We start from the raw sequence: 13,921 nt of genomic DNA on the forward strand, positions 1-13,921 counted from the left end.
AACAGCAGAGATTGCCAGGTGTGCCCATTATTACATTAATTACACTGTCAGTATTCATCAATGTCATAACTGATCACCCGTGCAGCCAGTCCCTTCTACATCCTAGGTCTGGGACCACAGAACTGTTGGAACCGGATTTCATTTTTTAAAAGAGCCAAATCTTTTAACTGAACCAACACAAGAATCAACTCAGAAGCAGAGCAGGCGATACGAGTGTGAGATTTGTGCACAAAAAAGAGATATTGCATCAAAATAACAGTTGTTTAGGTTTTTTTTGTTGGTTTTATATTATTATTATTATTGTAGTAGTGCAACGTACATGCCCACTGTGATGTACACTCTTCCTTCTCCAGTTTTATTTTCTTAATCAGTGATACTCGTAGAATTCGGCAGCATTGCATAGTTATTTTGGTAAAAAGGGGAAAAATTGTTTCTTGGGTCAGAACGTGATGTCGGCCACACTGTCACACCTTTTGCTTCTCTTGTGTAAAATGGAATCATGTGAAGCCAGACCACGGGTCACATTATCTCACTGTAGTCACAGGACTTTTTTACTGTAGAGATGCATTTATAAAGTCAAAATACTATTGTACAGTGTGTCTAGTAGCAGCCATAGTAGAAGTACTAGTTGTAGTATCAGTAGTAATAGTAGTAGTAATTGTAGTGTAGTAGGTAGTAGAAATAGTAATAGTTGCTGTAGTTGTAGTAATAGTTGTAGTAATAGTTGGTATTAGCAGTAACAATAGTAGTAATGGTAGTAGTAGTAGTACTAGTAGGTGGTAGTAGTAGTAGTAGTAGTAAGTGGTAGTAGTAAGTGTAGTAGAAGTAGTTGTAGTAGTTGTAGTGGCAGTAGTAGCAGTAGTAGTAGTAGTAGAAGGTGGTAGTAGTAAGTGTAGTAGAAGTAGTTGTAGTAGCTGTAGTGGCAGTAGTAGCAGCAGCAGCAGTAGTAGTAGTAGTAGTAGTAGTCCATCCATTTTCTTCCACTTTATCCGGGGCTGGGTTGCGGAGGCAGCAGTTTCAGCAGGGAGGCCCAGACTTCCCTCTCCACACACACTTCTTCCAGCTCTTCCAGGAGGATCCTGAGGCGTTCTCAGGCAAGCTGAGAGACATAGTCCCTCCAGCATGTCCTGGGTCTTCCCCAGGGCCTCACCTTGACCACTTCCAGGGTCCAGGCCCCGGGGCAAAGAGATCTCCTAAACATAATCTAACTGGCACGTCCTTCACCGCGATGTGTTCTGCTGGGGTCTGAGTGCCAAAAATAACTCATTCAATAAAGTCTGCTAATAATTTTCTTTTGTGTCCGTCGGAGTCTTTCCAGGTAGAAATAGTAGTGGTAGAAGCAGTAGTAGTAGTGGCAGTAGTAGCAGCAGCAGTAGTAGCAGTAGTAGTAGTAGTGGTAGTAGTAGTAATAGTAGTAGTAGTAGCAGTAGAAGTAGCAGCAGTAGTAGTAGTAGTAGCAGTAGTAGTAGTAGTAGCAGTAGTAGTAGTAGTAGTACTAGTAGCAGCAGTTCTTGTAAATAGTTTTAATAACAAACTTGTAGTTACATCTAAATACACAGTCCTAATTCATCTCTTGCCTGTGAGTTCAGGTGTTGTGCCATTACCCATAAACCATCTGTGCCATTACCCATAAACCATCTGTGCTTCTCTGGGCTTAATATGTTTAAATGTGTAAGCTCAGTGATACAGGGACTCCTCTGAGCACTGACCTTTTATTGACTGTACATTTTGTAGTTTTCTCACAATACTAACTTTCAAACTTGGTTTCAATACTATGGAATAGACTCAATACTCAGTACCGATTCTGATACCATGATCATGATAAAAATGCTCTTTCTTTAGATAATAGAATGTGATTTTCAACATTAAATGTTAGTAGTACTTTCTTGAATATGTGGCCTTATATCTTATATCTGTGTAAGGGAGGGTGTGTTACTTTAGCCATCCAGGTCTGGTTCTGATATAGCTCAAGATCATTCTAAAGCTATTCAGGAAAAACTAGTACTGATTAGTATCTGATCGATTTTCGATACATTTGATAACCATAATATATTGGGGTACATCATTTGCACCATTATAATTATGAAATGAAATGCTTCCTGCTGAGGCGTTTACACCCTCCTCCTCCATCGTCAGGCGCCACAGAGACAGGATGCAGTTTCTATGGCAATGAGACCAGGGTTGTTTTGGACCAGATCTGGATTTGAACATCTCATTTTCATTCAAATAATTTTGATACTAATGGTTTAGACCTGGTTTTCTTTGGTCCTGGTTTTAATCCTGGTTTGGGTATAGTTCTCGTACAAATTCTAGTCCAAACTCCTGATGCTGTCCTGAATTAGACCTGGTTTAGTCCTAATTTAGTTCTACATTAGTCCTGTTTAGTTCTGCTACAGTCCTGGTTTAGACCTGGTTTAGTCTTTGTCTGAGTGAAACCTTTAAAACAACACAAGCGCAACACAAGCACTCATCTAAAAGTACGTTCAGTCCATGTTTAGTCCTGGTTTAGTCCTGGCTTTCTTTGGTCTTGGTTTTAATCCTGGTTTGGGTATAGTTCTTTAATACCCCATAGAGGCAAATACCCCTTCTTTAGTCCAAACTCCTGATGCTGTCCTGGTTTAGACCTGGTTTAGTCTTTGTCTGAGTGAAACCTTTAAAGCAACACAAGCGCAACACAAGCACTCATCTAAAAGTACGTTCAGTCCATGTTTAGTCCATGTTTAGTCCATGTTTAGTCCATGTTTAGTCCATGTTTAGTCCTGATTTAGGCCTAGTTTACTCCTGGTTTAGTCCTCATTTAAACCTGGTTTAGTCCTGGTTTAGATGTGCTTAGTTCTGATTTAGTCCTGGTGTAGACCTGGTTTGGTTTCTGTCTGAGTGAAACCTTTATAAGCACTGATCTGAAAGCACATTCAGTCTATGGTTAGTTCTAGTTTAGTCCTGGTTTAGACCTAGTTTAGTCTCTGTTTGAGTGAAACCTTTAGAAGCCCTGATTTAAAAGCATGTTTAGTCCATGTTTATCACAGACTGAAATTACCCTGAGAGTGTGTCATCTGCTCCTCCTACACGAGCTACGACTGTTATTCATACACAATGGGACACGTGGCAAGTCCTGGTTCAGTCCTGGTTTAGTTCTGGTTTAGTCCTGGTTTAGTCCTGGTTTTATCCAGGTTTAGTCCTGGTTTAGACTGGTTTAGTCTTGTTTTAGTCCTGTTTTAGTCCTGGTTCAGTCCTGGTTTAGATTTGGTTTAATCCTGGTTTAGTCCTGGTTTAGTTATGGTTTAGTCATGGATTAGTTCTGGATTAGTACTGGTTTAGACCTAGTTTAGACTTGGTTTAGTCCTAGTTTAGTCTTGGAGGAGACCTGGTGTAATCCTGGTTTAGTCTTGATTTGGATCTGGTTTAGTTCTGGTTTAGTCCTGGTGTAGCCCTAATTTAGTCCTGGTTTAGTCTTGGTCTAGACCTGGTGTAATCCTGGTTTAGTCCCTGGTTAAGATCTGGTGTAGTTCTGGTTTAGTCCTTTTTAGTCCTGGTTTAGTCCTGGTTTAGTCCTGGTGTAGTCCGGTTTATTGCCAGCAGTTGTAACCTTACTTCTCATTGGTCGAAGTAGTCAGTAGTTTGGCAGTTCCTGGTTCAGTCAGACTAACCTCCGCCACCTACGTGCCAGTCGCTTCATCTGTTACTACGGTTACGGTGGTTACTGTGGATAGTGTGGTTCTGTGAGTCAGATGCCCTTCCTCCCTCACACACTCACCACAGTCTCTGCCAATAACAAGAAAACTGTTCATGATCAAGAGATTTTAAAAACATGTAAAATGGATATTCTACAAAATAATGTGGTACTCCATAGACGTTAATGTGAATGTACTCCAGCAAAAGTACTGATACTTTAAAATAGTATTACTCAAGTATAGAATTACAAAGTAGTGATCCAAAGATTTACTCAAGTAAGAGTAAAAAGTATTTGTGAAAAGTAAGAGTAACTTAAAAAGTAACTGGTGAATGTGACAAAACATGAAATCATGCACAAAATTAGGGATGGGCAATATATATATCGCTTTAAGTATCATATCAACCGATATCGACAACAGCTCTTCTATATTCTTTTTCTATATTGCCACTCAATACCGAAATTTTTGTGTTTCCCCATTTTCTCCGTGTCCTTTTGGAACAAACTCAAAATGTGAACAGTGTAATAAGGCTGTATGTGATACCTCGGTGTGGAGTTTGCATGTTCTTCCTGTGTCTCCCACTCCCACAACCCAAAACATGTACATGCACATGTCAAATACTCCAGCCAAGGTAGTCCTGACCCAGACTAGACCAAAATGTAGATATGGGTCCCACTGCTCCTGTCAGGTTTAATCCAGAGATACTGAAAGATGGGTCAAATGGTTTAACCTGTGTGATGTCACAAAGTACTTGAGGTTGCAGAGGACAGTAGAGGCAGCACACACTTAAATTTAGGTGTTTTTGAGCAGAAAGCTGCATATTTACTGAGTTTAAACTAAAGTTGCCTAAATGACTAGGAACAGGGGACTATTCAAACAGCAAACTGCTCTGTCTGAGGCTTTGTTAGTTCCATCAACGCTCATATTGATCAGAGGTTCCTGAAAATGTGCTCTTTATTACTTTTGTGTTTTTTTAATTCAATTTGACTTTTTTGTCAGTGTTTGCTACTTGTGTCTCTATGGTAACGTTCCACCATAGAGATACATGTAGAAAACCCCCAGCATGATATCACTGCAAAGTATGAATATGATAGTAACAAATATTATGTAAATTAACATTTTGTTCAGTGCAAAGTCTTTAGCTGTAGCAAGATGTAGATTTTTTATCACTTGACAACAAAACTTTTTAACCCTAGGTGAAATAGAGAGATGTTGGCGGAGATGGGGAGGGGGGTAGGAGAAAGATAGTTTTTCAGATTACTCAAGCCTGCCTTAAATGCAGGACAATACAGGATTACTCAAACATGCATGAGTCTTAATACGGCTCAGAATGAGTTTATGATGAGGGAACAAAATGTGTCTTTTTAAAATCAGCCCTATTGTGCTTGTGTGTGCTCTATAGTTATAATTTCTGACACCCATGGATCATCATTATAAATTGCACATTTTAAATCACAATATTTATCTAAAACAACTTAATAAAAAAACAAGTCCGCTGACCTCTGCGTTAGAAAACTGCGTTGCCCAATGAGAGCTGACGTATTCGTAAACGTCATCACAGCAAATGCCACCGGCCCCTCCTACAGATAGCTGCACATCACACATTTGTACCAAAATGACTATACAATGCTGCTGAATCCCACAAGTATCACCGACTAAGCAAATAAAACTAGAGAAGGAAGTATGTACGTTACAGTAGGCGTGTATCGTGGGGGTGAAAACTGGGGTAGATTGGCAAAATGGCATTGTGAATACAGGAGAATAAAGATTACTCAAACATGCCATGTTATGATGCCGTTTCCTCCGCAAAAATATACCCTAATAGAATAAAAACAGGAGTTAAGTTCATTGGGGCTCTTGTGAGTCACAGATCTCTATAAGGATAAGGCCACTTATGGATGAACACAGATTTCAGTCCATGGCTCTATAAAGGACTTGTATTTTTCTACACAGGAGTGCCTCGGATTGTTTCAGCTCCACTATTGTTTACATTTTCACACTGGTATGTGGTAAAATCACTCTCTCCTCCACACCTGGGGTTGTGTTTTGTTTACACATGTTTGAGTAACACTTTATTATTAGTCAGGGGTACATCTCCAAAGCTCAAAATGCTCTGTTCCACCTTGTGATGTCATGAAGTGCTAATTAACAGCTCCTTTTTACCTTTGGTTCTGTAGACATGGGCAATTCCAGGTCTGAAATTATTATCATGATTCGAGTGAAGATGTATGGAGTTTACGGACATAGTGGAGCACTTCCTGTATTACCACATGACATCACAAGGTGGAACAGAGTGTTTTCAGTTTGAGAGCAGAGCTCAGTCTAAATATGCAGGGTTGTGTGTTATGAAACAAAACACAGGTATGTTTGTGATGAAGAAACAGTACTATAACAGAGATTAGAAAATGGCAGCATATGGGGCTTTTAATATCACCACACTACAGCTGTCCTCACGCAGCCTGTGTCATTTTGTGCTCCTCCTCCTTAAATATAGATATGCTTGTCGCTTTAATCACGTAGAAATATTGTATTAAAAGGCAATAAAAATGCAGCTATTTTTATCAAATGAAAACCAAAATGTCTAAACGGGTGTGTCTGCTGAATCCACTCTAATCCCACCGAACAGCAAAAACATGGCCACAGATTGACTGGGAATAAATTATAGGCTGCAGCGGCCATCTTGGAACTGCCAGGAAACTGTATTTACCATAGTCTGTTATTATGGAAGAAGGGAGGAGAGGAGAAAGAAGGATAGAGCAAGAGAAAGAGAGGGGAGAGGAGAGAGGGAGAAGAAGAAAGGAGTGATGATAGGAGGGGAAAAGTACAGTAGTAAAAAATACAGAGGTCCAAATTAATTTGACAAAAATATATATTTCAATGATGAGGATAATACTGTGTAACTTTAAATAAAGACTTTTCTACTTTAATCAAGAGCCTCCCTCAGTATTGTGCTGAACATATGTTTTACAGACCAGATTTGAGGAGAAGCAAGCCTGCTCACAATAACAATGCAAGCTTTTGACATCTGTAAATGTAAGATAAATGCAAGATATTTTAGTTTATACCTTACTATGGAACATTCAGCTGAAGCTATAACATCTGGGGATGAATCCGCAACAAAAAGTTACATAGTGCTATAAATTTAAGCCCCACATTAACATTAAACAGGGCGCCCTCCAGTCTAGAAAACTCTATAATAAATCCATTTGTCTGCGTTAACACTTAATGCTAACACTTATGCTAACACTGATGGAGGAGCTAAACTTAAGTAAGCAGCCCTTAGATTTAGTCACTTCCTCTTCAACGGAGCTCCCATGATCCTCTGCTTTTCTTAAACATGTTAGAACAGTTTTCTATCGAACAACTGAGAGACGACCACAGAGTGCTGAGCTATAGTGAAAAATATTAAAGGCACAGTGCCTACTTTTTACTCTCTTAAATACAGGAACAATAAAACTACTCCATCTTAAAGAGAGGGGATTATGTAAAATAACTAATGGTAGCTTATTTGTTATAACATTGTCCCCTCATCAAAAACAAGGTTTTAGGGACTTAGCACAGGGAGCAAAAAAAACACAGTGAAACTTACAAGACATGTTAATAAATTGTGTTGGGCGTTTGTAGCATTTTCAATACAATAAAAGGTAACATGGTGATCTAAATATGTCATGTATTAGCAGTTAATACTCCATAGAAGTTAAATGTCCCTTCTTTAATACCCCTTAGAAATAAAACACCTAATTAGTTTAATTAAATACAATACCTAATTAATCAAATTATTCACCATGATGAGTTTTTAAGCACTTTTCACAACTCTCAGAGAGCAGAGCGATGTTTTGCCTTCACGGTCTCACAGTTACAGCCTCTTTCTGATACGCAGTATAACAGTTTAGAATTCGATACAAATAGTACACAGTGGACTTATTTTGTCATCAAGCTCTGCTTAGACAATATATCTGTATTGGAGCTTAATTTTCATCAGATGACTGTGAGAGCTAGCATACTGCGTTAGCTTGAGTCATTTTAGCATGTGGCTATTGTTGACAGTAATGGTGGTCGCGGCTCGTTAGAGGAGATATGCTAATTACTACAGGAAGGTTTAGTCCTGGTGTAGATCTGGTTTAGTCCTGTTTTAGTCCTGTTTTAGTCCTGGTTTAGTCCTGGTTTAGTCCTGGTTTAGTTCTGGCTTAGTCCTGTCCTGGTTTAGATCTGGTTTAGTCCTAGTTTACATTTTGATTCTAATTCCATTCACTTTTGAAACCATTTTCCTCTGTATCATGTCTGCCAACCTGAACTGACTGACCTCTCTCTTTCCTCTCCCTCTGCCCTACCTCCCTCCTTTCCTCCTTCCCTCTCTCTATCTCTTCCTTACCTCTTTCTGTTCTCCCCCTACCCTCATCCTCTTTCTTCTCCCTCTCTCCTCCCTTTCCAATTCTCTTTCTCTCCCTCTCTGCTTCTCCTCTCCCTCCTCTTTCTCCTGTTCCTCGACAACTCAGATGATTCAAAGTCAGATTGGTTGTAAGTGCAGTTCTGTTACCATGGAGACCAGCCACATGTTTTCATCATTAACTCTCTCTCTTTCTCTGTCGACTTTGGTCAAACGAGAGATTTTTTATTCAGGACTTTGATCTTTTTTTATTTCATTTAAAGGGCTTTTATACCGTCATTTTCTGATTTGTTCTAAAGTTGTTTCCTCATCACAAACATGCCTGTAGTTGTGTTTTGTTTTATTCACACTTGTTTAACACACAATCCCTGCATATTTAGGCTGAGCTCTTCTCTTAAACAGAAAACACTTTGTTCCACCTTGTGATGTCATGTGGTAATACAGAAAATATTGTTTCTTTGGCTATAATATTCCACAATATGACATAAAACGTATCTTTCTTCATGAAGAATGTTCTGAAGTCTAGTTTTAACATTCTGTTTCCATCACAGACTGTATACATAAATGGACATAGCTAACCTGCTAGCCTTCTCGTTCCAAATAGGAAGTGAGCCCCTCTCTCTGTATCTTCTGCTGTCAGGCTCGTACTTTTGGTCTTAAAATGTTGGTATTAACCCGTGCTACATGATCTTGGTATTTTTATTTCACTATTGTGTCCCTAAATCAAGATATGAACATTAATGACAGACAAATCAGGCGCCTTCTTTCCCAGAGGTCACTACTGCTAGTGTTAGCAACAGGTTTGATTTAGCGTTGCGAATCGGACTGGAGCTGAACAGTCTATGATTTTCATGGAGTCATGCAGGTGACGTGCAGCCTCCAGAAAGCTCCACAGTATTGCTTTAATATATAATTGTTTAGGTGCTGTTTGTTTGTTGGTTTGCTCAGTACAGATGCTGTCTCCTCTTGTGTAGAAGAAGAAGAAGCTCCATTGAGGGTGACACTATAGACAATGCATTATTTCTGTTTTCACATTTTCTGTTTTTTGGTCTGATTTTTCAAATCTAATCCAAAGTATGATTTAGTCAAGTTTTTATCTCAAAAACATGAGGCAAAATTATCTTGAATTTTTTTGTTTACTGAAATACTAAATAAGAATCCAAAATCCCCTCTGTATATTTTTTCTTTCTAATATGACAAAATGAAGCAGGACGTTCAAACCTGGTTCTTTTCATGTTTCTGTTTTGGAAGTTCCAAAAATGTTCAGTTTTGTTTTGACACATAAAATGCCTTATTCTTATACGGAAACTGTGTAATACATTTTGTTCTTACAATTGTGTGAGTGAACCACAGAAGGAGTTTCACATTAGTCTGGCCTGAAAGCCCCTCTGGAACATTTCTGACCATTGTGGACAGTGACAGACAAATATACAGTCTGTGTCTGTCTCTCTCCTCTCTTTTCTTACTTTCTCTGCTCCCTCCCCCTCTCTTTCCTCTCTTTTCTTTCTTAAACTGCTCCATTCCCCCCCTCGCCTCCCTCTCTCTCTCTTCTCCCTCTCTCGCTCTTCCCTGTCTATCTCTCCCTCCCTCTTATCTCTCTCCTGACTCTCTCCCTCTCTCTCCTCCCTCCCTCCTGTCTCTCTCCCTCTTGCCCTTCTTCCTCTCTCTCTCCCTCTGTCTCTCTCCTTCTCTCAACCCCTTCCTCCTTCTCTATCTATCATGTTTAAAGTAGGGGGTATTCATTGAAACTGTGAGCAGGGTCACCTCTTCACAGATCTGACCTGTAATTTGGCTTGCTGACATGACCTTATTGTGTCCATGAAAATAGATGAGTTTAATGCAATATCGTGGAATATTCCAGACAAAGCAGTGACAGTGTGGAGACAAGCAGGAGGTCACGTCTTTTTTCCTCCCATCAGAAAAGTTACACAGTGCATCTTTAAACAGGAGGTATTATGAAAAATTAACTTAAAATCTTTCTCCCCTGTTATTTTCCCTTATTAAAGACAAGCCCAAATCCATGCATGTTTGAGCAATCTAGTGATCTCCCCTTGCCCCTATTTGAACCCTTTTTACGGTTAGCAGTACAAACCTGTATAAGACTCTACCCACAAGCCTACATCACCCATCCTCCCACATGACAATTCACCAAAAATATATAGAAAAACATGATACAAAACTGTAAACAGCAACTTGACAAACTTGATGTGATGTGCAGTAGTTTCATTAGTGGGATGCAGCTGATTGTGTTGTGATAGCGCCCTGAAGGAGGAGTGATTTAGCACAAAGAGTTAAGAGAGGGGAGACTCAGAGCATCAAAAATGAAAATGAAATACATTGTTTTGGGTGAATGTAGCATTTTCAAAACCATAAAAGGTAACATGGTGATCTAAATATGTTATATGTTACAGATAATACCCCATAGAAATAAAATACCCCCTCTTTAATACTACATAGAAGTAAAATACCCCTTCTTTAATACTACATAGAAGTAATATACCCCTTCTTTAATACCCTATAAAAGTAAAATACTCCCTCGTTAATACCCATAGAAGTAAAATACCTCCTTTTGTATTGTACTGTGTTGAAACTGCTAAGGGCTGTGTTAAATTGCATCACAAACTTTTCAATTCCAAATGGATATTTCTGAATATCTTGTTGTTCTACTCATTCTACTTCTTCTACTTGCTCTTCAACATGTTCTACTTGTTCCTCTACTTGTTTTTATACTTGTTCTACTTGTTCTTCTACTTGTTTTTATACTTGTTCTTCTACTTGTTTTTGTACTTATGTTACTTGTTCTTTTACTTGTTGTACTTGTTCTTGTACTTGTTCTGACACTGCCTGGTGTGTTTCTGTTTTCTAGTCCAGTTCCTAAAGCTACGATCATTTTTATGTTGTCTCTAATTATCGTGTGGGAATTGGAACAAGTGCTAAAGCTAGCACTAAACTAAAACAACACAGGGCTAATCCAGACTTTTGTGTTTCTAATCGAGTTAGCTCAAATCGCTAATCATGGCTAATCGCTGCTCCAGGCTCATTCAGACCAGTTATTCTAAAGCATTTGTATAAACAGGGCTGCACTGCAAAAGCCAATAGATGATTCAAGCGTTACTGGTTTGGATAAACTTAGCACAGCGACATTAAAGATGCACTGCATAACTTTTGTGGTAGAGGGTCAGTCACCTGCTTGTGCTGCCTGCATTAAACTGATCTCTCCTGCATTTGTGCAATTATAGTTTGTGTTTTTGTTCTTCAAAAATACACTGTAAAAACATGTCAGTGTGCTGTAGTGGGCTCGCCTTTCCACAGATCTCACCTGTAACTTGGCCTGCTTGTCTCTATGGACATAGATAAATTTAATGCCAGACTGTGGAATATTCCAGACAAAGCAATAGTCCACTCCCCTCTCTACCTCCTCAGCTTTCTCTCCTTTCTTCTCTTTTCCTCTCTCCTTCTCTCTCCCTCTTCTCCACCCTATCTCTCTCTATTTCTACTCTTGCAACACAGTAACACACACAGCGAGCGAGTGGGTTCAATTCCCGGGCCTTCCTATGTGGAGCATGTTCTCTTTGTGTGTCAGGTCAAATCCTCCAGCGAACGTATTCCTGACCAAGACTTGACCAAGATCAGGAGATAAATCCCACTGTTTAACCCAGAGACACTGAAGGATGGGTCAACCTTAACCTACTCTCTCTTCTCCTCTCCCTCTTTTTTCTCTCATTAGTTTTCTCTTTCCCTCTCTTCACGCTCTCTCCCTCTCTTCTCCTCTTCCTTTCTCCTCATTTTCTCTCCTCCTGCTCTCCCCTTCTTCTCACCCCTCTCTCCTTTTTCTCACTCTCTCCTCTCTTCCTCTTTCCTCCCTCTCCCCTTTTCTTCACCCCTGTCTCCTCCCTCTCTCCCTCTCTTTCCCTCCTCCTCTCTCCTCCCTTTCTCCCCTTCTCCTCACCCCTCTCTGCTATCTCTCCTTCTCTCTTCTCCTCACTCCCTGCTCCGTCTCCTTCTCTCCCCTTCTCCTCACCTCCCTCACCTCCCTCTCCCTCTTCCCTCTTCCCCCTTCTCTGCACCACTCTCCCTCTCTCTTCTCTTCTTCCTCCTCCCTCTCTGTCTCATCTCTCTCATGCTACGTGAAAACTTCAAAACACTATGCCCAACATCCCAGCTCCAGCCCAGCTCCATCGAAAAATCAGATCCTAATCGATACTAAAACTAGTATCGAAACTAGATACTCATTTTTAGCAGGTATCAATACTAAAAAAAGTTCCATTGATAGGACAGAAATGAACCTTTGAACCTCCTCGCTTCCTTCACCTCCTGCTCTTCCATCCCCTCTCTCTCTTCCTTCACCTTCCTCTCTTCCTTCTCCTCTCTCCCTTTATGACTTATTGGAGAGTTTTGTTGGCTCCTCTTTTTGATATTGTGCCAGATGCCCTCCCTCTTTGTGTGTCTACAGGAGAGCAGCCAAACCCATTATAAACCCAAGCCATTCATCCATCTTAATCCCTCTCTCCTCTCCCTCTCATTCTCTCTTTGTCTTTTTTTCTCCCACCCTCTCCTCCCTCCACTCTCTGTCTCTCTCCCATGCCTCTTTTTCCTCCCTCTCCCCTCTGTCTCTCTCACCCCTTCCTTTCTTCTCTCCCTCCCCCTCCTCTCTCTTCTCTCTCCTCCTAGGTCTCTCTCTCTCTCTCCCCCTCTCTCTCATAACAAAAGCATGATGTATTCTGTACTGTAGTGATTATCTCTCTCTAGCAGTATTAGCCTACAAACGTCATCCATGCTCTCACAGGACAATTCTCCATAAATATACAAAAACATGATATAAAACTGTAGACAGCAACTTGACAAACCTGATGTGATGTGCAGTAGTTTCATTAGTGGGATACATGCTGATTGTGTTGTGATAGCGCTCTGAACAGGGAGATGGAGAGGCTGAGGAGGCTGGTGGTTCTGCTGCTGTGGTTTTGGTCTGTATTGTCAGTGTTTCCTATGGAAGGGCATCCAATGTAAAAATCTACATAAGTAGTAGTTTTTGCATGATGTAGTCTTGTGAGTGCAGAGATTGTAATTTTCACCTCCTGACCTTTGAACTGTTGATCTCTCCACAGTCTTGAGGAGGAACACATTTGTGGTGGACGGCTGTTGCAGGAAAGGATCCAGAAACGCTCTACAGGAACTCTACAACCCCTCTGTGGTGAGTCTTACCTCTAATCTCCCACACCCTAACCCCTCTGTGGTGAAATCGACACCCTAACCCCTCTAGAGTGAGTAGGGATGGGATGATATACGATAATATCGTTAATCACAATAAAAAAGGTCCGCAATTAATCACTTTAGACATTTTTTAATAATCGTGATCATCACACACGATATATAATCGCCTTTACGGCACCAGACTGCCTCATGTTTGCAGTTTCAGTACAATGTTTAAATGTTAGTTCTGATGTTTGCCCACAAGGGGGGCCTCTGTCGAGATATCGACAATAAACAAAGTCTGATTCGTAACTCTCCACAGGAACATGCCAGAGCGCGCCTCATCCATGCACACAGATGAGATGTTCATGTGTGCACATCTTATATTTTTACCTACAGTAATGCAAACTACAGAATAAAACTATGCCTTTCGAACAATAGACAAAAGAAGTCTAATTCATACAGCTGAACACAAATGTGCCAGAGCGCACGCTTCGAATGAGCACTATGTGCACAGAAGCAAGGCTAATGATTACACATGATATATTTTACCTACAATTACGTCAATAGCAGAATAAACCACGCTTACTGATCTGGAACAGCATCAATCCATCAAAAACAAGGTCCTCTACTCCCGAGTCCAAATGCCATCTTCACTCTTTGCTACGAACCA

The 13,921-nt window shown here is 40.3% G+C and overlaps 1 protein-coding gene across 2 annotated transcripts in view; it reads left to right on the forward strand.

Annotated features, from left to right (window-relative positions):
• The window catches only part of chst11 (carbohydrate (chondroitin 4) sulfotransferase 11), a 47,634-nt gene that overhangs the window by 12,632 nt on the left and 21,081 nt on the right, over positions 1 to 13,921 (forward strand). For both annotated transcript variants that reach the window (XM_033976262.2, XM_033976263.2), the window contains exon 2: positions 13,164 to 13,249. In XM_033976262.2, the coding sequence (XP_033832153.1) occupies positions 13,164 to 13,249 (86 nt within the window). The remainder of the gene's footprint in view (positions 1 to 13,163; positions 13,250 to 13,921) is intronic.

This window comes from Periophthalmus magnuspinnatus, chromosome 12 (assembly GCF_009829125.3).
Source record: "Periophthalmus magnuspinnatus isolate fPerMag1 chromosome 12, fPerMag1.2.pri, whole genome shotgun sequence".
In the NCBI taxonomy this organism is placed as follows: domain Eukaryota; kingdom Metazoa; phylum Chordata; class Actinopteri; order Gobiiformes; family Gobiidae; genus Periophthalmus; species Periophthalmus magnuspinnatus.